Here is a 21,685-nt window from a genome sequence, read left to right on the forward strand (position 1 = left end):
GAACGACGGCCTAAAAACCCATTAGTTTCAAGGAATGGCCTCGAAAGTCTATCTCTTGATTTTGCTGAATACTTTCGTATTAATACACTTGATTATATTTATTCGAAAAACCAACTGATTACACTTGCATACATATATTAAAAACAGTCAGTTTTTCAATGTATGGATCGCTAATCTAAAGCACACATGAACTGACGTGAAAGAACTAAACAGGAGCGCTAGTCAATCGAAAGAAGGGAAAATGATCCCATTTGTGTTGTAGAACATGGAATTCATCATCCTCCGAGAACGCAGCCCTGGGAAGCGCCAGAAACGCCGGAAACTGGGGAAATTTTCGTCAACAAAGCCGGCGTCTACACCATTTACCGCGATGAAAACGCGGTGAAAGAAGGCACAGCGAACGACTACGCTTATCCGGATGTGGTTCAATTCACCAACGATTTCTACACCATGTGCAACATGATAGCTGACGGGCCATTGTAAGTGCCCGAACCTTCATCTAAACTATCAACTTTTCATGCGATTGTTCAATGTCTTGCAGAAAATCATTCTGCTATCGGCGCCTCAGCTATCTTTCCTCAAAGTTCCAACTGCACGTGCTTCTGAACGAGCTTCGCGAGCTGGCCTCACAAAAGGCGGTTCCTCATCGCGATTTCTACAACATCCGCAAAGTCGACACTCACATTCACGCCGCGTCCTGCATGAATCAGAAGCATCTGCTGCGCTTCATTAAGAAGGCGCTGAAGAACAATGCACATGAAGTGGTGACGGTCACCAATGGCAAAAAGATGACGCTACGCGAAGTGTTCCAGGTCGGTATACAGGATGAAGATGAGGTTGTTGATCTCGTAAGTTGGTGGTAGAGTAGTGTGGGTAGTGCTTCTGATGTGAATCCAGTAGAAGTAGTAGCTGTACTGCTGTTACCAAATTTATGATGAGACGCAGCATTCTATACTAATTTCGTTTGCTCTCTTTGCATGCTGCTAATTCTAATTTTCATTATCTCCGTTGACTCTTAGGAGTAGTTCTAGTTGAAACGCAGCTTATAAGTTGCCAGAATTCGTTTCACAAAACGTGTTTTCTTCGTTTTCAGTCGATGAATCTGACGCCGTTCGATCTAACTGTGGACATGTTGGACGTCCATGCGGATAGAAACACCTTTCACAGATTTGATAAGTTCAACGCCAAGTACAACCCGATCGGAGAAAGTCGACTGAGGGAAGTTTTTTTGAAGACTGATAACTATATTCAAGTAAGAATTTCTTTCACTAAATACAAATCTGGATATTTGGGATGCTTTCAATAATGGAAAAATGTGTAACAGTCCGACAACTTTTCAAAAATCCCGCTAGTTGTGTGGAACTATTTAAGAAAGAGTGTACTAAAAGAGTGCTTTTAGTACATGAGAATAAATAGACAGCTACTTTTTACAATTTCAAGCAATTCTGGCAAGGGCGGATCCAAGGGGAGGTCATGGGGGTCAAGACCCCCCCCCCCATTCAATTCTCTATCAAATAGTTCTTGAGAAACTTCTAAAAAAGCAGCGTCATGTTCAAGTGGATTTTGCAACTCAAAGAAAACCACGCAAATCTAAAACTTCTTTAATTCAAGCAGTTTTTGAGAGAACTGCCAACATTTCCCCATCCATGGTTCACTTTCTGAAAAGGCCATTTATTTCTGTCTAGAATGATGTACAAATGAGCGTTCTTGCTCATTTTGCATCCGAGAAATGAGCAAAAACTGGACGGAAAACATGGAATTTTGGCATAATCTTGAACCGAAGTGTCTGATATTCAAATTTCGCTTTCTGGGCCAAAACTACTCGAATTTCCTCACTCACGTTGTTACAACTGAATCGAGTTTTCAATTCTCTATCCAACGATGCCAAAACGAATTCTGTGGCTCAAATGGTTCTTGAGAAACTTCGAAAAAAGCGGCGTCATGTTCAAGTGGATTTTGCAACTCAAAAAAAACCACGCAAATCTAAAACTTCTTGAATTCAAGCCTTTTTTGACAAATCTGCGAACATTTCCCCATCCATGGTTCACTTTCTAAAAAGGCCATTTATTCCTGTCTAGAATGATGTACACATGAGCGTTTTTGCTCATTTTGCTTCCGAGAAATGAGCAAAAATGGGACGGAAAACATGAAATTTTGGCATAATCTTGCACATAAGTGTCTGATATTCAAATTTCGCATTCTGGGTCAAAACTACTCGAATTTCCTCACTCATGTTGTTCCGACTAAATCGACTTTTCAATTATCTATCCAACGATGCCAAAACGAATTATGTAGCTCAAATGGTTCTTGAGAAACCTCGAAAAAAGCAGCGTCATGTTCAAGTGGATTTTGCAACTCAAAAAAAAACCACGCAAATCTAAAACTTTTTGAATTCAAGCATTTTTTGAGAAATCTGCCAACATTTCCCCATCCATGGTTCACTTTCTGAAAAGGCCATTTATTTCTGTCTAGAATGATGTGCAAATGAGCGTTCTTGCTCATTTTGCCTCCGAGATACGAGCAAAAAGGGGACGGAAAACATGGAATTTTATCATAATCTTGCACCTACGTTCTGATATTCCAATTTCGCTTTCTGGGTCAAAACTATTCGAATTTCCTCACTCACGTTGTTACGACTAAATCGACTTTTCAATTATCTATCCAACAATGCCAAAACGAATTATGTGGCTCGAATGGTTCTTGAGAAACTTCGCAAAAAGCAGCGTCATGTTCAAGTGGATTTTGCAACTCAAAAAAAACCGCGCAAATCTAAAACTTCTCGAATTCAAGCATTTTTGAGAAAACTGCCAACATTTCCCCATCCATGGTTCACTTTCTGGAAAGGCCATTTATTTCTCTCTAGAATGATGTACAAATGATCGTTCTTGCTCATTTTGCCTCCGAGATATGAGCAAAAACGGTACGGAAAACATGAAATTTTGGCATAATCTTGCGCCACCCTTGCACAAAACGACGATTATTTTTCTAAGTTCATAAACAACAGAAGACTGTATTTTTTCTACATAACCCCCCCTGACTTTAAAGCTGGATCCGCCCCTGAATTCTGGGGGTTTACTTAAGGCTTTTTAGGACACCGGATTATTTGGGTAATTCGATTAATGGTCGGTCGTTGTCCGATAATTCTCAAGTTAAGGGGATTTTTCGATAATGATTCGAAATAATTATTATAAATTATTTGTCCGCTTATACCGCGAAAAATCCCTTTAATTTGAGAATTATCGGACAGCAAAAACTCTTCATTTGCTACTAGGAAATTCGCATCCACCATTCTGTCGGTAATCTCAGTACCCAAATAATCCGTTGTCCTCAAATGACTCCTCATGGAGGTCGGGTTCAAGTCCCGCCAAAAGCAGTACATTTTTCTGATTCCAAAAAGTATTTGTCCGCTTACGCCGCGAAAAATCCCTTCCATTTTACTAGTAGCGGTCTGAAGCCGTCCTCGCTTCACCCAATCTCAGATATACAGTTTTGCTTTGCACCTTCGCCCAGTACTAATGGAAATTATCTACAATTTAAAAAATACTTTGCTAGTATCATCAAAGAGGTGTCCAGCGATCTGGAGGAATCCAAATACCAAAATGTCGAGCTGCGTTTGAGCATTTACGGAAAAAGCAAGGACGAATGGGACAAATTAGCTGCATGGGCAATAGATTCGAACGTTTATTCCGATAATGTGCGCTGGTTAATCCAAACACCCAGACTCTTGTAAGTACTCTACTTTGACTGAGTTGATGAACTATGCTATTTAACCGGCCCGTTTGTTTGTCCTGCAGCGATATCTTCAGGCTAAACAAGGTGCTGACGAACTTCCAGCAGGTGATCGACAACATTTTCCTGCCGCTTTTCGAAGTCACTGCGCGTCCGAGCAGCCACCCGAATTTGCACAAATTCCTGCAGTATGTAATCGGGTTTGATTCGGTGGATGATGAGAGCAAGCCGGAAAAGAATCCGCTTTTCGATAAAGACACCCCGAAGCCAGAGGAATGGTGCGACGATGAAAACCCCAATTACGCCTACTACATGTACTACATGTATGCGAATCTGTCGGTTTTGAATCATTTCAGGGCTGAAAAGGGCTTGCCCACTTTCGTTCTGAGGCCCCATTGCGGAGAAGCGGGCCCGGTGCAGCACTTGGTCTGCGGATACATGCTTTCCGAGAATATTTCTCATGGGCTCTTGTTGAGGAAGGTCCCAGTTCTTCAGTACCTGTACTACTTGGCCCAAATAGGAATCGCCATGTCTCCTCTTTCGAATAATAGCCTTTTTTTGAATTACCACCGAAATCCTCTGCCTGAATACTTGGCCAGAGGACTGGTGGTTTCCCTATCCACTGACGATCCGCTACAGTTTCACTTCACCAAGGAGCCGTTAATGGAAGAGTATTCGATTGCTGCCCAAGTGTGGAAACTGTCCAGTTGTGATATGTGCGAACTGGCGCGAAACAGTGTCTTAATGTCAGGATTTGGCCACAAGAGCAAACAGTATTGGCTGGGCCCGAATTATACCAAGGAGGGAGTGGCTGGAAACGATATTGCTAGAACCAATGTGCCAGACATTCGAGTCGCTTTCAGGTATGAAACGCTTATTGATGAGCTTTCAAACATTTTCAAAAACCATAGTCTAGAAGCCGAAGGAATTTAAATACACCCAGCAATAACAAAGCCGATTCGGGGCTTCTAGCGATCCATATTTAATTCGTAGCCCAACAACGTTCTAGTTCCAATTAACAACTGAAATTTGATCTTCTATCCCTGATGAATTCCTAGAAAATATTGTGATTTCCGCAGCCTTAAAAATCTGAAACGAATATAGGGTAATACAGTTTCAGCTAGTTTCTGTAATTTTAAATATTTTTATATTTCTTTTTATTAAGTTAATTATAGTTACTAAGATATATTCATATACTATATTAACACTTAGGGCGTTTACTAGAGGAGCCTATAGGAATAACTAATTCAGCGCATGCAGTTGTTTCGTTATTTCGATATAACAATTTAATCCATTATCGACAATATTTATTGTGTGTTCAATCTAACAACGTTAATTTTCCTAATTAAATGTACATTTTCAAGAAGGAACTTTGCGTTTATTGAAAAACGTTCGATTTGAGCCAAGCAATTACATTATGATTGGTTTTCGAGTTTAGTGAAGAGCTGACTGATGATTATTAGCATTAGGATTATATGGAAAAATATATAGAATTTTCAAATGAATAAAGCAGTTGCAATACGACAGTGTTTCTCTTCAAACCTATCTGCACTAGAGCTTTATTGCGGCCCATTTGAGTAGCTTTTTACGTGATTATTTTTTACGCGAGGGCCTGATAAAATAGGAAACGACTTGCTAAACTTAGATACTATTTTTTTTACTCACCAATTTCCACTTACACTACTCGAAGAAAAATAACTGTCAAAACTGACAAGAGCGAAAACGGGAATGTTTGAAGCTTTGAAGTTGCCTTGCGAATATTTAACCGTGGCAACGCTGCACAAAACCCCGTCATTTGAATAATCAGTTCATTATTCGCTTTCTATGCCTACTTAATGAATACTAATCCTTGTCAATTTTATGGGATTTTATGCACTATTTCAAGATTGAAATAATCTCGGTTTTTTGCACAGGCCGACTAGATAAGCAAGAAACCCTTTACTAATTTCTCTGCATGAAGCCGTAATTCATCTGGCCGTCTCTGTCTACCTCACAGTGTCAGTGTTTTTACTTAGATTAGGGCAGCACCATCGAGTAGCTCCAATAAGCAGCGACGACTTGAGAACAGAACCAAAGAAATTTTGTAATTTTTTCAAAACAGACTTCAAAACATCGCCTGCGATGTTCCGCGCTCTTATTCTGTGCAAACTCCACAATGAAGCTTTTAGAGAAAACGGGAATCATTGACAACCCTCCAGATAATTTGGAGCAAACCGAAAATGCTGAAAAAGTCGACTTTACCAAGGTGCTGCAACCTGGCACCCCTTCGCAGGGCGAACAAAATGTGTTTGAAAGGATTGAGGGTGAAATTGAGAGACAGCTAACGGATAAGGCTGAAAAGTGCAACCTCACAGTGTTGAATGTAAAAAACATAATTCGCCAAGTGCTGACCAATGACCATGTTAAGGCTCTGTTGGATAAGGGCACTGCGGAACAAGCCAAACAGGAACTGTCTGCTTTTGGACCGAAGTTGACCCGGGCGAAGACCAAGTGAGTGGTTCTATCCATAGGCGTCTTTGTACCTCAATAACAACTGTTAATCTCCAGAGAATTGCTGGCGGCAAGAGACATACCAATTCCCCAAGTGAAAATTCCTTGGATACCCGTACCACCTCCTTCTGAGGCTCTGGTTTTGATTGGAGAAGATTTGAAAGAAGATGACTCTGGCGATGAATATATTCCAAAGAAAGAGGTGATTGGTCGAGAAAATTCTCATTCAAACTCTCAATGATCAAAATGGCTTTAGATTGCAAAGCGTGACTCAGTGGCCAGATCATCAGATGCTGCCACTTTACCTCCACCCACTCCTCCAACTCCCATGTGCACGGAAGATCATGCAACCCAAACCAGCAACTGCACTGGGGATGGTGTACTGAAAGTCCCCCTTGCCACACCAGCCCAAGTACGCGCATTAATCAACAGTCGATTATTGTAAATCATTTTCATTTTAGGGCGCTTCAGTGGAAGTTACCAACATGGCTCTCAGAACTCGCTCGAAAATAAACCTAAGCTCCACGTCTTTGGAAGATATCGAGAAAGCGTTTATTCCTCCTGATATTACCACGGACATGTACGACATGGAGTGCGATGATGACGAGTGGAGGAACTTTCTCAAGGTACTTCTTGTGCGCCTATTGCTTAGTTCACCACTTTGTTAATTGCAAGGCTTCCAGGGCTTCACTGAACCTCTGGACGAAGTCACCAAGCATACAGAGGATGAAGAACTAGACCCCGAATACAACATAATGGCAGATGACCAAATCAACCAATTTGATAATGAGGACTTTCGCATGGACAAAGCTGTTAAAATAACCAAAAAAGAAGTAAGTTGGCGCCTATAATGTTTGTTTCTGGTCGTGTTAACTTTTCCCAGGTTAAAGAACTCTATGAAGAGCTCTTTGACTACCTCAACAGTTTATCTGAAGAATACGATGGAACTAATGGAACCAATGAAAACAACCAGTTGTCGGAAATAATCGAAAAATCCTATCATGCAATGGAAAACCCCGACTTCATTCCAGATGCACAGCAGCAACAAGATACTCTTCAGAATCTAGGGACCAATCAGAATGCAACCGTGCTAATAGATATTAAAATCGAGCTACCCCAACTGCAGATCATTGAACAACAAATGAGGCAACATGTGCAGATGTTGACCCAAAACTTCTTCCTTACCTACGAACACCCGGAGTATCACAGTTACAGCAAAACACTCAAGGAATATCTGGTAAGAGGATGACGCTTACTTGAGAAATGTCCGCTATTTAAAACAGCAGTTCAACACCTTTTAGCTGAACTTGAAGTTTTTGGCTAATGGCAAGAACTATTCGATGTTTAGCCCAGTGAATCTGCTGCCTGCACTGGATTTGATAGAGAAATGGGAAGTCTTGTGCGCGTCGAACAGCGAGACTGTGCGACAATGTCGAGAGTAAGCCGAGTTAATTCCTGAAAATTGCATGAAATTACTTTGAGCATGTTTTAGGCATGTTCAGCAACAGCTTCTGAAATCAATCCAATACAGAATGGGTAGAAACTGGGAATTTATAGCAACGTTTCCAAAACTAATACTGGAAACAATTTCGAACAGTGAAGTGTTCGTGTATCCTGGATTGCTGCCTAAAATCCCGTTCAAGTCTCAGGAATTTTCCAGCTATCGAAGCAGCTTTACCGAAGCTGAAGATCAGTGAGTGAACATTTCCATAAACCCCCCGAACGACTGCTTCAGCCTAATTTTCCAGCTTGCTGGCATTCAGTTTGGACCAGTTCAGAAATTTCTTAGGGAATAATACTAGTACTAGAGAAGTAGTTTCTCATGTGAAGGAGCTCATAATGCCACATAGGGACGTGACTAAAATCATGCGGCACATAAGGAATAGGAAACACCCTCAAAGCCCGTCCAACCCTATTCAGCAATACCTATTGCACAACAAACTAAGGCCTGTTGTGCATTATTTTTATCCATTGAACGAAATCGTACCCCCCTACAAACGGTGTCCGGAAGAGCTTCCCGAGCAGTGGAGAAATTTCATACATCCAGCTGGATTGACCCCAGTTAAAGCCCCGCTTTCCGTTTACAAGGTATGTTTAAATGTTTAAATAGCAAAATATGAAACACTTGTTTAATCACTTACTGTAAGTATGTACATCTATTCTTACTCGCTGTGATGCTTCACAATAATGTAAACATCTACGCCAAGTCATCAGCTATCATCTGCTCTATTAGCTTCTTCCTTTCTTCAGCTCTCCTCATGTTCATCAAGGTAACACTCTCAAAGTCAGTTTCTTTTATCAGGTCACTTTTGGCTTGACTCGAATCGTGCTTAGGGGGCCCGTTTACCCACGATAATTTCAAAGGGTTCGCTGACAGCCCCAATTCAAAATCCACAGCCATTTCAGCAGCTTTCTGCTCCTTAAACTCCACCATCGCACTGCCTTTCTTCTTGGATGACACAATCAGCGCTTGAATGTCCCCATATTTTGACAAAAAGTTGTGCAACATTTCCTGCGTGTAACCACCGTTTGTCTCGTCCTTTTTATCGGCTTTCCAATTTATTTTCACGCGGCAAGCTGCTCCATTCCCTTGGCTTTGCATCCGACTTTTTTCCTCACTCAATGATCGCAAAACATTCTGGATTTCTTCGTCCACTTGCTTCGAGCCTTCTTTGCGCAATCTGTCGATTTCTTCTCGTAGTTGTTGCGCTTCAGATTTTTGTCTCCTGAAACCCCCTGCGGCAAGTCGTTCTCGGGCTTCCAAGTCCTCCTTCAGTTTACGTCGTTTGCTGTCTAGCTCTTGGTGCCTTACCACTGCTTCTTTCTTGCCTTTTAACACTCGGTCGTAGGCAGCCTTTGCAGCTTCGTCTGTGAGCACTTCTAGAATTTTAGTTAACTGATGAAACTTCTTGGCAGCCTCAGGATCGTCAGGATTCTTGTCAGGATGGCATTGCAGCGCCTTTTTCCTGTAGGCTTTCTTAATCTCGGCCGAACTGCTTGAGGGCTCTATTTCCAGGATTTCGTACAGGTCCATTTCCTCAATTTTTAGGTCCATTTTTATTTGTTTGTGTTTTTCGAATGATGAAAATGAGTACTGTTTGGCAAGTTAACCTAGTTGCTGACTTTGATAGTAGCAACTAGGTTAACTTGCCATTGTAGGTAGTTCCATTAACCCATGGCGGCGATCATCGATTTTCTCATAATCGCCTATGTGTATAAGTGAGACAATCGATGGTCCATGTGTTCTGACCGGCGTGACATTTGTATAGTTTACTTCATGATACAATACAATACTTCAACAATTTTAACTTCAAGTGAAAACACAGTTTTTCTAAGTTCATCATGAGCGCAAAGATACTATGTATCATCATGATGTTGAATTAGCACCTCACTAGATTGCGGATCTATCAAGCTGTCTCCTGCTAAAAATTGATCAAGTGGAATTTTGGGATAATTCTGGGTTAAATGCTTTCAGAGCCTCCATACCAAGCAGCAATGTTTAACGCCTCAAGTGATTCTAATCAATAATTCACTGGGTGGAAGCACTGTATTCAACAGCTCCGGTCTTTCGACGAACCCCAGTAAATTAGTTGTGTCCAATACGTCAATGTATGGAAGTCCTATAGAGGGCAATCAGACGGTTTGGGAATATTTAAGTGGACTACAACAGCATTCGATACAGTCTACTCCACCCTTGCAATTCTGGTTAAACGACGTAGCGGCATCATCAAGCTTTGCTGCTGTATCAAATAGTAGCTCCCCGAGCAAGCAAAGTTCAACAAGCAATCTAACTACGGTTGAACGCGTAGTGTCTATATTTCTTAGACCAATAGCTGTGCAGAAACTCGTTGGATTTCTGGTAAAAGCAGATCAAGGGAAAGTCAACCAGTCTGGGCGATTAACTACGCCAAATCGATCCTCCAGAATGGCCGATTTGGGAGCTACTCTCGATGCTAGTGGAAAACCTCAACAGGAAAATGAGGAGAAGAACCGTGCGATTTCTAATGAAACTGCCTCTCTAATAATTGCCTCATCAATAGAAGAACAGAGGAAGCCGGAAACGACAACAACCTCCACCGCTGAAGAACCCAAAAGATTGAAAGTGGCAAGAAATATAGAGTTTTCCACCATAATGAGCAGCAGTTTCCAAAAATCAAATACCAGTAGTGAGGTGGAGTTTTGCAGGAATGCTAGTGATATGCCCATTTGCCAGACCTCCCAAAGTGACGAAAATGATGGGCCTGTTGCTAGTGGGGATAATTCGCAAGCAATCGACTCTGAGAAGGTAACAGTTCAGGACCTCTTCTTAATCCAACCATACGCAATGATTTTTTTAGGACAATCCCGAAGATATCAATGAACTCTTAGTGGCCAGTACGACTCTAAAGCCTGATAGTAAATCTAATGCCAAGAGAAAGGTATCAACAGCGGAAAGGAAGAAAAACAAGCTGAGGAAGGAATTTTTAACAAACTTAGCGATTGCCACTCCAGATAATCCCGACAACGAAAGACACAAAAACGAGATGTTTGCAGTGGCATACTACGATAAGCTTCGCGAGACTCTGGAATTCGAAGACTATCACAAAATAATGCGCATTTTGAATGATTTTGGAGCGGGCGATGTAATCGATCTTTACAACGATGTACAGGCGATTCTGGTGCCCAAGTATCACGAACTTGCTGAAGATTTCCTATTCTTTCTTCGGCAAAAAGAAGCAGCTACAGTGGGGAAGTTAATTCCTTGGTTGCAAATGCAGACAAGAGTCAAGTTTCTGCGCAAACTGGAGGTTTGCTTCAAGGACCAACCAACACAGTTGAAGCGCGTCTATAACACTCTAATGGAGCTATCGAAGAACGAGAGTATCAACATGGAAAAAATAAAAGCCACGTTGATACCAATGTTAAAGGGAAGTAAAATTTTGATGGATTTGCTACTGCAGGGCTTTAAAGACGAACCGCCGCCGCCAAGGTATTTGTATATATATGTAAGGTAAATCTGTATTATACCTAAGCGCATTCTTCTTTTTAAGTTTATTGGAGGGTCCTTACGAGACGATTGATATAAACAAAGAACTGGCGCGTCCAGATAATGAAGAAATGTATGAGACGTTTGTAGTGCCGAACACTGAAGACAAATACGGAGGCCAAAATTGCATCTGCCACTGCCACAGGATTGAAGACAATGAATACAAGAGTAGATTTAAACATTGCAACTCGTGTGGTCTAAAGGTGAATGCTGTTTCATACAGAACTGTGCCTTTTGCAATTTAATGGGATTTTTCAGTTTGTCAATGGAAAACTTTACCTATCAGTAGGAAGATCATTCCAGCCGGCCACAATAGCATTTAAAACCAACCGGCATATTAATCATAATGCGCGATTAATGAGCAAATCCGCAACTGCTGGTTTTAGCCATAAAAAGAAACGACCTGATAACAGCCCTAATAAAATATCGGGCTTTACTGCCAAAGAAGCTCTAGAAGAAGTAAGTAACTAAAATATACAGGTTGTTGTTGCTGCTGTTATATTTCGTGAGATTAATGGATTGTTGGGATGTAAAATTTATTTAGGACACTGAAGATGAGGAATTGGGAAAACGGAAAAAATCGATATCCAGAACCCCAAGAAAGCGCGTCAAATTATCTTCGCCAAAAAAATCACCTGGACGATGTAGCGATTCAGCTGAAAACACAAAGCATAGAAAGCGCACATATTCGAGCAGAAAATCCAAGAAAGACGAGGGCAAAAGGCGAGACATGGAGACTGAAAATAGGCATGAACAAATGGAAGAACGAGAAGGCCAATCGGTGGAATTAAAAGCGGAAAAGTATCCGGTAGTTGCAGACGTCGATGAGAGCGAGCATGAGGCTAGTGAAGAACAACGAGAGAAATCGACAGAATACTGCATGGATTCATCTGGGGAATCTTTAGAAAAATCACTGACTCCCGAACAACACACGATGGAATCCGAAACAGGTACCAGAATAGTTGCGTATTAAAATGTTTTTAAAATATAAAACAATAAATGTTAACAGAGTTAGACGTCGAGGAATCTTCACAAGACAACTACGAAAGTGATGAGTCCAGTTCTTCAACAGAAAGTACAAAAGGTTCCCAAAGCGATAGCAATACGAACGACGAACCTGCCTGGGGACGAGAGGAAGACACAATTATTCTGGAGACCATTCAAAAGGAGGACGATAAGGAATACGCCCTTCAAATTATATCAGATAAACTTCCAAATAGAACAGTCGCTCAAATCAGGAGTCGGCTCTCAAGGCTCGTTAATCTTTTGATTGAAACTTTAAAAAGCAAATAAATATTCAATCAGTTGATTCGTCTAGAAGCTCCTTCAACTTGTAATAAACCACAATTGTATATACTTTCCTGGCTGTGTTTCAATTCCAAATCAAATTCATTCCTGGGTTTCAGTCATTTATTGTCTCTATTTATCAATCAAAATACGTTTCGGTGTATTTTTCCACCATCATCAGTTTTTATGTGTAGCGTTGTTGCTGCTTTAAGCCTTGGCATGCATTTTTTGGCGAGCAAGAAAGAGCGATGAATTTGATTTGGATAAACCACAATAATATTGTTGTGTAAAGTAAGAATGTTCCTGTGATTCATAATAAAGTAGATTAAAGTCTTCATCAGCTCTGGTGAGTTGCGTGGTCTGATTGACTCTATTTATAAAAACACCTCCATTGAATGCTCTGTATTTTCCAATTATCTAAGTTGGTATAACAAAATTAGGCAATAACACAGATTCATAATGTAAGACGTAAGTAAATAACGAAACCAATAAATTCTAAACGACCACCTAAGTGGGCATAGAAGCCGTGCAGATAAAGGTTGACATAAACATTGAGGACCGTTCCAAGGGCATCGCCCGTCGTTTTAAAGGGAAGATTTTTATGTACAAAAGCTGACCCAACTTCCGATCATCCTATTCAAGTACGTCGTTCTACCGCCCAACAAGAACTTTCTCAAATTCGTAGAACTCAGGGCTTGAGCTTATTACAAGCTCCTCCCTACGCGAAGAATCTGGGGTAAATTTGACTCAAACTCCACCCAACCTGTGGGTGGGAATCTCTCAATAAATAAGGGTGAAATCACGGGCAGTACTATTGACTCGTTGATAAGTAGCAGTAGGAAGTTTGTAAACTTAGCTGAAAATAAATATGTTCAAATAGTAGGCAGTACTATTAGTTCAAATTCGCATTAGAGCAGCAATTATCAGTGTGATTTCCTGTTAGTGTAAAAATCAACATTAAGTGAGTTTCTCACAGAGTAGCCTTTTCAATATTCCTTATTGCTTCGTCATAGAGTAACCTTTTCGACTTCACTTCCTTTAAACTTCACTTTACCTTTCTTCTGTTGAGTCTTTATATTTATTTATCTTCTTTAATATTAAACTGGTTTTCTTTAAAAATCTAGTTAAAGTTCAATACTGTTAAAACTTCATTTAAAAGCATAAAAGTTCATAGAGAAGTACCTAGTGCTGGCTGTAGACGTACAACAGTACTTTAGTAAGTTTTTGAGTCATTTGAGTAATGATGTTAGGGACGAGTACTGGCTGTGCATGTCCCGCAGTACCTGGGCTCTGGACCCATTGCGAGAGAGAACGCTAGTAGGCGGGTACTGGCTGCGGATGACCCGCAGTACCTAGTGGCCAATTAAGATACCGTTTATCATGATAAATGCCGGTGACTAGTAAGGCTTTTCCTGAGCAGGTATTTCGCGCGCAGTACCCCTAATACCTATTAACAACTCAGGATTAGCAGGGCTTTTCTTGGGGAGGTACTTCGTGCGCCGTACCCTTAATACCTCTTAACAACCCAAGTTTAGCCGTGGCAGGATGCAACTTCGGTTGTATTTTTGCGGGGTTCAGAGATAGATTGATAATACTCCGATAGAGTAAAGTTACTACTGTACATTAAGTTATAGGTAGATAACTGTTGACTCCAAGTGATGCACTCTAGGTGAGTCGCTCTTTTTTTGAGGCACGTTTGGCGCTTGTAGCTGATTCTGACGTGTTTTAATGATTCTCATAATAATAACATAAATCTAATTCTTGTTGAACTGGTTACTCACTGGTTTGGGAGTGTAAATATATGTTTTTATAGTAGTCGATGTTTACTTGTTCTAAATATAATGAACGCCCCTACAATAATAACTGTATATAAATTAGTGTTCCGATTTAAGGCTGATGTGAACTCTATTCACCCATCTAAATTAAACAGACCTACGATCATCGACATTATTTACTGATAATTCGACGGCGGTTACGGGGATTACAAATAAACAAACAGCTATTTGCAATAAACCTACGATTTTCCTATATCAATTTTTGCATAATAGCCGAGTTCAACAAACCGGCATCTTTTAGAGTCAGAGATTCATCTAAAACCTTCGAAGGGTAAGTGGACAGCAAATTGAATGTCTGGGTTTCATATTGCGGTCTGGCCGTTGTAATGTATTGTCTTACTTGAGCCACTGTATGTCCATGGTTGAAGTTGCCTACTAATCTTGACCCATCAGCCAAACGAATTTGTATGCTAAAAAACAACGTAAGAGTGTTTGTCATTGTTTTACTCTATTTCTTACCTGGTGGTTGGTTCAGAGGAACTAAGTTTCAGCGCTTCTTTGGCCCGAGCCTCATTCGCGGGTTTATCCTCATCAGTGCGTGCCCCTGTAAAATAAATAGTCTATTGATCACTGAATACTGAAAGCCATTCATGGTTTTCATCCAAACTTACCAATAATGTCAGGTGCAGGACTCCCCAAAGTATATCCCTGTCCTTGGAAAGGCTTGGAGTGTCCCTTTACTGGCTTATACTGCTCAGTACGATGATCTTCCATAGCTAAATGAATCTGGAAAAGTTGACATTAGAAAATAGTTAATTCCTGATTGGTGGAAAGCCAACCTCAGCCCTTCCCTGTCTGAGTTCTTTGGGAATTTCTCCTCTTCTAATGCTTGATAGGAAATCGCTATTTGCAGCATCCGTGTATAGTCGCAGTCCTCCATCGTTCACGCTGAACCCATTTTGCCACAATCTAGAAAATGGCATTTAAATGGCAGTTGAGCTCCTCTAAGGACAACGGGCAGTACCTTAATGTGACCTCTTGAGGCGCAGTCGGTTCTTGAGGGCCCGGTATGACCTCAGAGCTGTCGTTGTCTTGCCCTAGCTTGTAACCTGTGCCTCTGAAATGTTGGCTAGAAGTACTGGAGCCCTGTTCTAATATCTCTACTCCATGCCTGAAGAAAAAACCACCCGTTCAACGATCTCTCGCCTACAGCTTGGTAAAGTTTGATACTTGCTCTTGGACAGATTTAAACATATCAGCGACAATGTCCTTCTTTTTAGGTGGCCCCAAGACTTGTTGCCCACTATGTTCTGAGCCTCCAGCATAATAGGCCTGTCCCTCTTCCTCCTCATCGCTGGAAGATGTTAGCGTGTTTATAGTGGCAAAGTTAGATGATTTTTTCGGTTTTGGCTTTTTGGGAGCTATAACTAGACCAGGCGCCGCAGGGGCTGCAACCGACGAATCCTCCACCAGATCGACATCGTCTCCATCGTTCTCGTAGTACCGAGCCATTGCAACCTGCACATTTAGTCCTTAATAAAGGAAACGCAAAACACAAATACATGTAGATTTTTAAACCTACTAACCTCAACATCCCAGGCAGCTGAATCCAGGTAGAATTTTGCCCTGTCTGGATTCGCTCCAGTAATTAGAGTGAACTGTTGAACTTTTTCCTCCTGGTCGCTCATTTTTACGTGTGAAACTTGATTGTTTTTCGTGTTAAACTGAAAGACCGATCCTACTGAAACAAGTCAACAAAAATATGCCTGTCATCCCCCCGGTGACATTTCTTTTTTGACGCTAAAGATGTGGAGGAATTAGGTTTGAAATCCTTTAGCAATGTTTATGAGTATTATATTTAATCTTCCACTGATTCCTTCCAATCTCCGAGAGTTCCTTTCAGTTATTACAAGCTTAAATTTTCTGAAAAAGTCGGCTTTTTCGATAAAAGACAATTTAATTAGCTACAATGACGCAAGCAAATGAAGACGAAGATGAACAAGAACCTCGGATTTAGTTTGAAACATCAAATCGAATTAAAATTTAATAAAATATGAAATAATAAGCATTTTTATATGGCTGTGTATTTAAGGAACTTTAGATCAGAAATTGTTCTGAACCTTCGCATTTTCCGACCATGGCATTGCGAAAAGCGCAGGTAAGTGCTTGAAAATTTATGTAACAAAAAAATCACATTTCTTAATAAAAACTTTCAGCCTTGCCCAATTAATATGTGGAGGAGCCCTTAAAAGGGCGCAAAGTATCACTTACCCGCTCAGAAATGTAAATACTAGTGTGGTGTACTTTAAAAGGAGAAAAACTGCAGAAGAAAAGGTGAATCTGATGAGCAGGATTTGTTTAAATATTCCAGTTGGTTTGCTGTGTTTGAATCAACAGTTGTGACAACAAGACAACGAAGGTGTTTCACCAGTGAACAATCACTGTTGATTTTGTCTAATAACCGGAAAACCAGCAGTGTTCCTTCACCATTACACGCACACGATTTAACACGCATTTGGCAAACCTTCTGTTGCCTAATAATTCTTAAATTCTTTCCAGAAAGCACCGAGAATAATAGAGTTTCCAAGCAAATCTAAGAACGAAGTAATCGGCGTCTGGAATGGCATCACAATGGCCGAATTAGCGACAGTTTTAAAACGCGATATCAATTATGTGAGAGATTTGTTTCTAAATGAAATTCACAACCCACATACGCCAATAGACGATTTCAAATGTCTTCAGAACGCCGTTAAACGAGGAGGCAAACGAGTGAAAATAATCGGTAATTTGTTCAGGAAAAACGCCCGAAAACTTCACAGTGAAAACTATTTATCGTCACAGGAAGACCGATAGATGCTAACGCGGAAGATAAAGTTAAGGAGCTGAAACCTCGACCGCCTGCAACAAAAGCAGAGCTAAGGCCTAGGCCTCCAGTAGTCACAGTAATGGGCCATGTAGATCATGGAAAAACCACTCTTTTGGATGCACTGCGACATTCCAGTGTGGTCGAACAGGAGTTCGGAGGAATCACTCAACATATTGGAGCTTTTTTGGTCACACTGGGTTCAGGCGCAAAAATCACCTTTCTGGACACGCCCGGCCATGCAGCATTTAGCTCAATGAGAGCAAGAGGCGCGAATTTAACCGATATTGTCGTCTTGGTTGTGGCTGCCGATGATGGCGTTATGGAACAAACCTTGGAATCTGTACGAATGGCTAGAAATGCTAAAGGTACGATAAAACAAAAAACTTTGAATTTTTTATCAGTTCTCTGTTTCAGTTCCCATACTGGTTGCAATAAACAAAATCGATTCTCCAAAGGCCAATATACCACGCACTGAGAATATGCTGCTCGAAGCTGGTCTGCAAATAGAGAAACTGGGCGGAGACATCCAGGCCGTTCCAATATCCGCGCTAAAAAAGCAGAACTTAAACCAACTCACTGAAGCTTTGGTACTGCAAGCTGATCTACTGGATATTGGAGGAGACCCCACTGGGCCAGTGGAGGCAGTTATTGTGGAAAGCAACATTCATCCATTCAGAGGAAAACTGTCCACGATCGTCGTCCAAAAGGGTTGGTTTTTTCAGTTTGCCATCCTCCGTGCTTATTAGTTTGTTTTCTCATAGGCACACTGAAAAAGGGCGACATTTTAGTAGCTGGAACCGCTATGGCAAAAGTTAGGACCCTCAAGAGCGCAGACGGAGTCGAGCTAAGTGAGGTTCCTCCTGGATATCCTGCGGAAATTGATGGGTGGAGGGCGTTGCCACCAGCTGGGGAAATCGTTCTGCAGGCGGAAAGCGAAAAGTATGCCAAACAAGTGATCAAGGTTTGTTTATGCCTTAAACTATTATTTATTTGTTTATTGGTAAAATGCGTCGTTTTAGTTCCGAGAAGAAAAGTTGGAAGAAAGAAAAATGGAAGACGACTTGAAGGTGATTGAACAGAAGCGCGATCTGCACGATAAACAGTATAAAGAAGACGTAAAACGCCGGAGATTACTGGGAAAATATCGAAAGAGTAAACCAGAAGGACCGAGGAAGCCTGAAATAGTTGAAGGTTTGCCCCAACTGAACTTGTTCATTTTTTATATAAAATGAACATCTGCTCTAGCTGATGGGCCGCCGTCTATTAACGTGATAGTCAAAGCAGACGTGGATGGAACGCTGGAGGCAATTTTGGAAACACTAGACACATATGAGTCGGAAGAGTGTCGTCTGGATCTGGTTCACTATGGAGTCGGGCCGGTCACGCAAACCGACCTGGAGCTGGCCAAGTCGTTTAACGCCATCGTCTACGCGTTCAATGTGGACTTTCCCAATAACTTGAAGCCTTTAATTTCGGGATCCGACGTGCAAGTCAAAGAGCACAACGTTATCTATAGACTGATTGAGGATTTTAAAGAAGAAGTCAATAACAGGTAAGCTAGAACACGTACAACAAAATTAAATAGTTTCATAAGTTTCGGTTCCACTTCTTGTAAAAGGAACACGAGCAAAGTGTGTGCCCTGTAGTAGAACAACTAGGTGAAAATGCACCACCATGCCCACGTCAAGCGCCCATCAATCATTTGCTCATAACAAAGAAAATTAGATTGTGATAATTCCGTGAAAGTGAGAAATACGGCAGGTTTTCCAGTCGGTTTCGAAAGGTCATGTCTTCATTCGATGCAGAAAGTGCGCCCACAAGCAGACATGGAAGCGAGGTTGGACATGAGTTTCTTTCAACCAGCGGGCTGGCAATGAGTTTTCCAAATATGGATAAACTGGACGGAGACTTTCACTTGATCACCGACTCAAAATTGCCACGGCCAGCGCAAAGCGGCGCCTCTTCCAGTGAAGTTTTCCCTGCCTCCATGATGAAACAGGCCGGAAAGCGGCCGCAGTCAGCCAAAATCGTGGCTCCGAAGTCGCCAAATTCCCGCAGTTTTAGTCCGTTGTCCAGCATTCCGCTGCCCATCAGATCATCGGGCCCCATTAAAATTCCCTCTCTGCTGAAAAATGCCCGATCGACCAGCAGAACCAGCTCCCTTTCGGCAAGTCATACCAGCACAGTGGCCAACAAGCATACGCTGGAAATACAGTTCCTAAACAGGAACAAGCGCTACTTGGAATTGAAGAAGGAGCTGCTGGAAAAGCAGAAACCCGTCGTTGATATGTACCGTAATTTAATACAAATCAAAAAGCGGCTGGATGAGTTGGGCAAGTTCGTTAAGCTCGAGGACTTCAAGTTGGTGGCGGTCAGTAATTACAAAAAGCCGCTGATTCAAGGCAGTGGCGAGCAAATTCCTGCGGAAGTGGTCAATCGAATGAAGAGCTCCTTGGACGAAATACCAGCAAATTTACAGGATGTGTGCCAAAACCTGCTGAGCAGAAGAAATTTGATAGTAGAACTTCTCGAAAACGTGACGCTGGGCAAAGTGGAGATTCCCGAAGTGGCAGACCAAATTGAGCCCCTGAAGAACGAAGGCCTCCAACTCCAGCACTCCCTTGATGCGATAATTGCGGAACATCAAGGCAAAATTGCCGCGCTCGTAGCTGATTGGCAGGCTCTACTAACCGCAAAGCATTCCAGCAATGCCGTCAGCGACCTGGAGCTGAAGCTGAAAGAGCACGACCGACTCGCGCAAGACTCAAACCATGTAATAATCGAGCTGAAGCGAAAACTGGAAGACAAACGGGCCTCCTACGACAAATCAGTGGCCGAGTTAAATGGCATCATCCACACCTTGAGGGACCAAATCAAAAAACTGGAAGACGATTTGGAGCACGAAAGAAAATCGGCTGTGGATGCCAGAAGCAAGAACTCCACCAACTTGCACAGCCTGAAGTCCATGCGGGCCAAAATCGCCGATCTGGAGGCCGAAAAGAAATCATCCGATACCGCCAATGCGGACTTGCAGAAGAAAATCCGCCTGCTTCAAGACCAGCTCAAGCACAAAGAGTCGCAGTGGAGCAAGGAGAAGGACGAAATGTCCAAAACAATAAGCCGCCAAAGCAGCTTTCTCAATAAATTGAATGTGGACAAAACCGAGTATGAGTCCACCTTAGAGGCGTTGGAGGAGGCAAAAGTTAGCACTCAAGAGGAGCTGCAGACCACCATCGAGGCGCTCAATGAAGAGCTGCAGCGCACTAAGCAAGGCCTGGAGGAAGCCAACAGAGCAAAGGAAGAGGCTCAAGGCAAATGCAGCGCCTTCGAGGGCTACATCGCCAAAATGGGCTTCGACTGCAAGGAGAAAATGAACCAAATGAGCTCAAGCATAGAGTGGGGGCAGGCTTTGCGCAACCCCAATTCCTCCGCGGCTGAAGACTACATTGAAGACATCGCCAAGGACTTGCGGATTCGCGAACTACAAGACACCGTGCGCAAACTGGAGGCCGAACGAATTTACCAGATCGAAGAGCGCAAGCAGTTGCAAGAAAACCAATTGCTCGAGCCAACCGAGACGGAGAAACAAGTCTCAAAGCAGCAGGAATGCATCACCAAGTACCACATGCTATTGGAGGAAAGCGAAAGTAAGCTGAAGGAAAAATTCACCGAAGTGAACAATTTGCATGCGGAAATTCGGCAACTGAAGGTGCGGCAGGAGGCGCTGGAAGAGCAAAACTACGGCTGTCCTACGGAACAGTTGCAGAAGATGGTGGAAGATGGCCGGCACAAGCTCAGCGAACTGATGCGAAGGTCCATAGAGAGTGAGCAAAAGCTCGAACACTACTCGAACCTGATCGAAAAGCAAACCCAGCAAATGAACGAAATGGAAAACCTGCTCAGATACCGCGAAAATATGGCCGGAGTTCTGAAAGCATCCCGCGACGAATTGGTGTTGGAAAAGGAGAGCCTGACTCGATACTCCCAAGAAATGCGAACTGTTCTAGCCGAAGTTACTAAGGAGGGCAAAATGAAGGATCGGCTGATTAAGGAGCTGCAAGAGAAAATTGATTTGAGAGAGCGGCAAATTGCGAAGCTGGAAAAAGAGGTGCGTGAACTGGAAACCAACCTGATGCTCACAAACGAGAAACGGTTCAAGCTGCAGAAGACCATCGGCTCTATGGAGAAAGAGCTGCAAAGCACGAAGGCTCATGTCAACCAACTAGCGGACATCAATAGCCGCAATGTGAAACAGAAGCTGGTCAAACCTTTTTAAGTATTTGTACAATCAAACGCAGTGGGTTCGAATTTATGTAGTAATCTTTTGCAATAAAAAAATGCCGTGACTCACTGAAGCAATTATTTCTTTTTTTTCTACAAACTTCTTTTAGGGTATTTCGCCTCAAAAATTTTTGAGAGAACGAATTATTTATCAAAAAGTAATCAAGAACTATCACCTAGAGGGTATCCTGCGACACACTTAGGCTCAAGCTGTAAGAGAAAATTCCAATT

At 42.0% G+C, this 21,685-nt stretch overlaps 6 protein-coding genes across 6 annotated transcripts in view; 4 read left to right on the forward strand and 2 right to left on the reverse strand.

The window, feature by feature from the left end:
* LOC109536405 (AMP deaminase 2) overlaps nt 1-5,250 on the forward strand; it is a 15,778-nt gene extending 10,528 nt beyond the window's left edge. The window contains exons 4-8 of the mRNA XM_048667252.1: nt 223-479; nt 542-812; nt 1,094-1,253; nt 3,537-3,726; nt 3,795-5,250. Coding sequence (XP_048523209.1) covers nt 223-479; nt 542-812; nt 1,094-1,253; nt 3,537-3,726; nt 3,795-4,662 — 1,746 coding nt within the window. The 3' untranslated portion in view covers nt 4,663-5,250. The remainder of the gene's footprint in view (nt 1-222; nt 480-541; nt 813-1,093; nt 1,254-3,536; nt 3,727-3,794) is intronic.
* A 536-nt stretch (nt 5,251-5,786) lies between these two features.
* Nucleotides 5,787-12,867, forward strand: LOC109536421 (GON-4-like protein). The gene is made up of 15 exons (XM_048667658.1): nt 5,787-6,219; nt 6,277-6,421; nt 6,476-6,631; nt 6,681-6,845; nt 6,903-7,052; nt 7,103-7,456; nt 7,521-7,657; nt 7,712-7,912; nt 7,968-8,307; nt 9,695-10,504; nt 10,557-11,188; nt 11,250-11,448; nt 11,504-11,704; nt 11,790-12,195; nt 12,255-12,867. Exons 1-15 carry the CDS (start codon nt 5,885-5,887, stop codon nt 12,536-12,538), a joined length of 4,515 nt encoding a protein of 1,504 aa, XP_048523615.1. The 5' UTR covers nt 5,787-5,884; the 3' UTR covers nt 12,539-12,867.
* On the reverse strand, nt 8,335-9,348 carry LOC109536423 (dnaJ homolog subfamily C member 17). The gene has a single exon (XM_019902624.2). It carries the CDS (start codon nt 9,272-9,274, stop codon nt 8,417-8,419), a length of 858 nt encoding a protein of 285 aa, XP_019758183.1. The 5' UTR covers nt 9,275-9,348; the 3' UTR covers nt 8,335-8,416.
* A 1,601-nt stretch (nt 12,868-14,468) lies between the features above and the next one.
* Nucleotides 14,469-16,118, reverse strand: LOC109536358 (NSFL1 cofactor p47). Its single transcript, XM_019902543.2, has 7 exons — nt 15,894-16,118; nt 15,542-15,825; nt 15,332-15,478; nt 15,147-15,276; nt 14,979-15,093; nt 14,827-14,911; nt 14,469-14,777 (listed from the first exon to the last, which is right to left on the reverse strand). The coding sequence occupies exons 1-7, from the start codon at nt 15,993-15,995 to the stop codon at nt 14,558-14,560; spliced, it is 1,083 nt and encodes a 360-aa protein (XP_019758102.1). The 5' UTR covers nt 15,996-16,118; the 3' UTR covers nt 14,469-14,557.
* Nucleotides 16,119-16,199: 81 nt separating this feature from the next.
* LOC109536356 (translation initiation factor IF-2, mitochondrial) overlaps nt 16,200-21,685 on the forward strand; it is a 7,274-nt gene continuing 1,788 nt past the window's right edge. Inside the window, exons 1-8 of the mRNA XM_019902541.2 lie at nt 16,200-16,465; nt 16,524-16,641; nt 16,867-17,089; nt 17,149-17,538; nt 17,588-17,881; nt 17,935-18,134; nt 18,193-18,364; nt 18,419-18,725. Coding sequence (XP_019758100.2) covers nt 16,383-16,465; nt 16,524-16,641; nt 16,867-17,089; nt 17,149-17,538; nt 17,588-17,881; nt 17,935-18,134; nt 18,193-18,364; nt 18,419-18,725 — 1,787 coding nt within the window. The 5' untranslated portion in view covers nt 16,200-16,382. The remainder of the gene's footprint in view (nt 16,466-16,523; nt 16,642-16,866; nt 17,090-17,148; nt 17,539-17,587; nt 17,882-17,934; nt 18,135-18,192; nt 18,365-18,418; nt 18,726-21,685) is intronic.
* Nucleotides 18,809-21,528, forward strand: LOC109536355 (intracellular protein transport protein USO1). The gene has a single exon (XM_019902540.2). It carries the CDS (start codon nt 18,960-18,962, stop codon nt 21,447-21,449), a length of 2,490 nt encoding a protein of 829 aa, XP_019758099.1. The 5' UTR covers nt 18,809-18,959; the 3' UTR covers nt 21,450-21,528.

This window comes from Dendroctonus ponderosae, unplaced genomic scaffold, assembly GCF_020466585.1.
Source record: "Dendroctonus ponderosae isolate FM_Combo_2020 unplaced genomic scaffold, Dpon_F_20191213v2 Dpon_F_20191213_6, whole genome shotgun sequence".
Lineage (NCBI taxonomy): Eukaryota > Metazoa > Arthropoda > Insecta > Coleoptera > Curculionidae > Dendroctonus > Dendroctonus ponderosae.

Coding starts and splice junctions, on each gene's coding strand:
- LOC109536421 (XM_048667658.1), top strand. CDS start 5,885: ATGAAGCTTTTAGAGAAAACGGGAATCATTGACAACCCTCCAGATAAT. Junction 6,422..6,475: donor AATATATTCCAAAGAAAGAG/GTGATTGGTCGA, acceptor AAATGGCTTTAG/ATTGCAAAGCGTGACTCAGT. Junction 8,308..9,694: donor CCCCGCTTTCCGTTTACAAG/GTATGTTTAAAT, acceptor AAATGCTTTCAG/AGCCTCCATACCAAGCAGCA.
- LOC109536423 (XM_019902624.2), bottom strand. CDS start 9,274: ATGGACCTAAAAATTGAGGAAATGGACCTGTACGAAATCCTGGAAATA.
- LOC109536358 (XM_019902543.2), bottom strand. CDS start 15,995: ATGAGCGACCAGGAGGAAAAAGTTCAACAGTTCACTCTAATTACTGGA. Junction 15,826..15,893: donor CAGCTGCCTGGGATGTTGAG/GTTAGTAGGTTT, acceptor CTAAATGTGCAG/GTTGCAATGGCTCGGTACTA. Junction 15,094..15,146: donor TCAGACAGGGAAGGGCTGAG/GTTGGCTTTCCA, acceptor CAACTTTTCCAG/ATTCATTTAGCTATGGAAGA.
- LOC109536355 (XM_019902540.2), top strand. CDS start 18,960: ATGTCTTCATTCGATGCAGAAAGTGCGCCCACAAGCAGACATGGAAGC.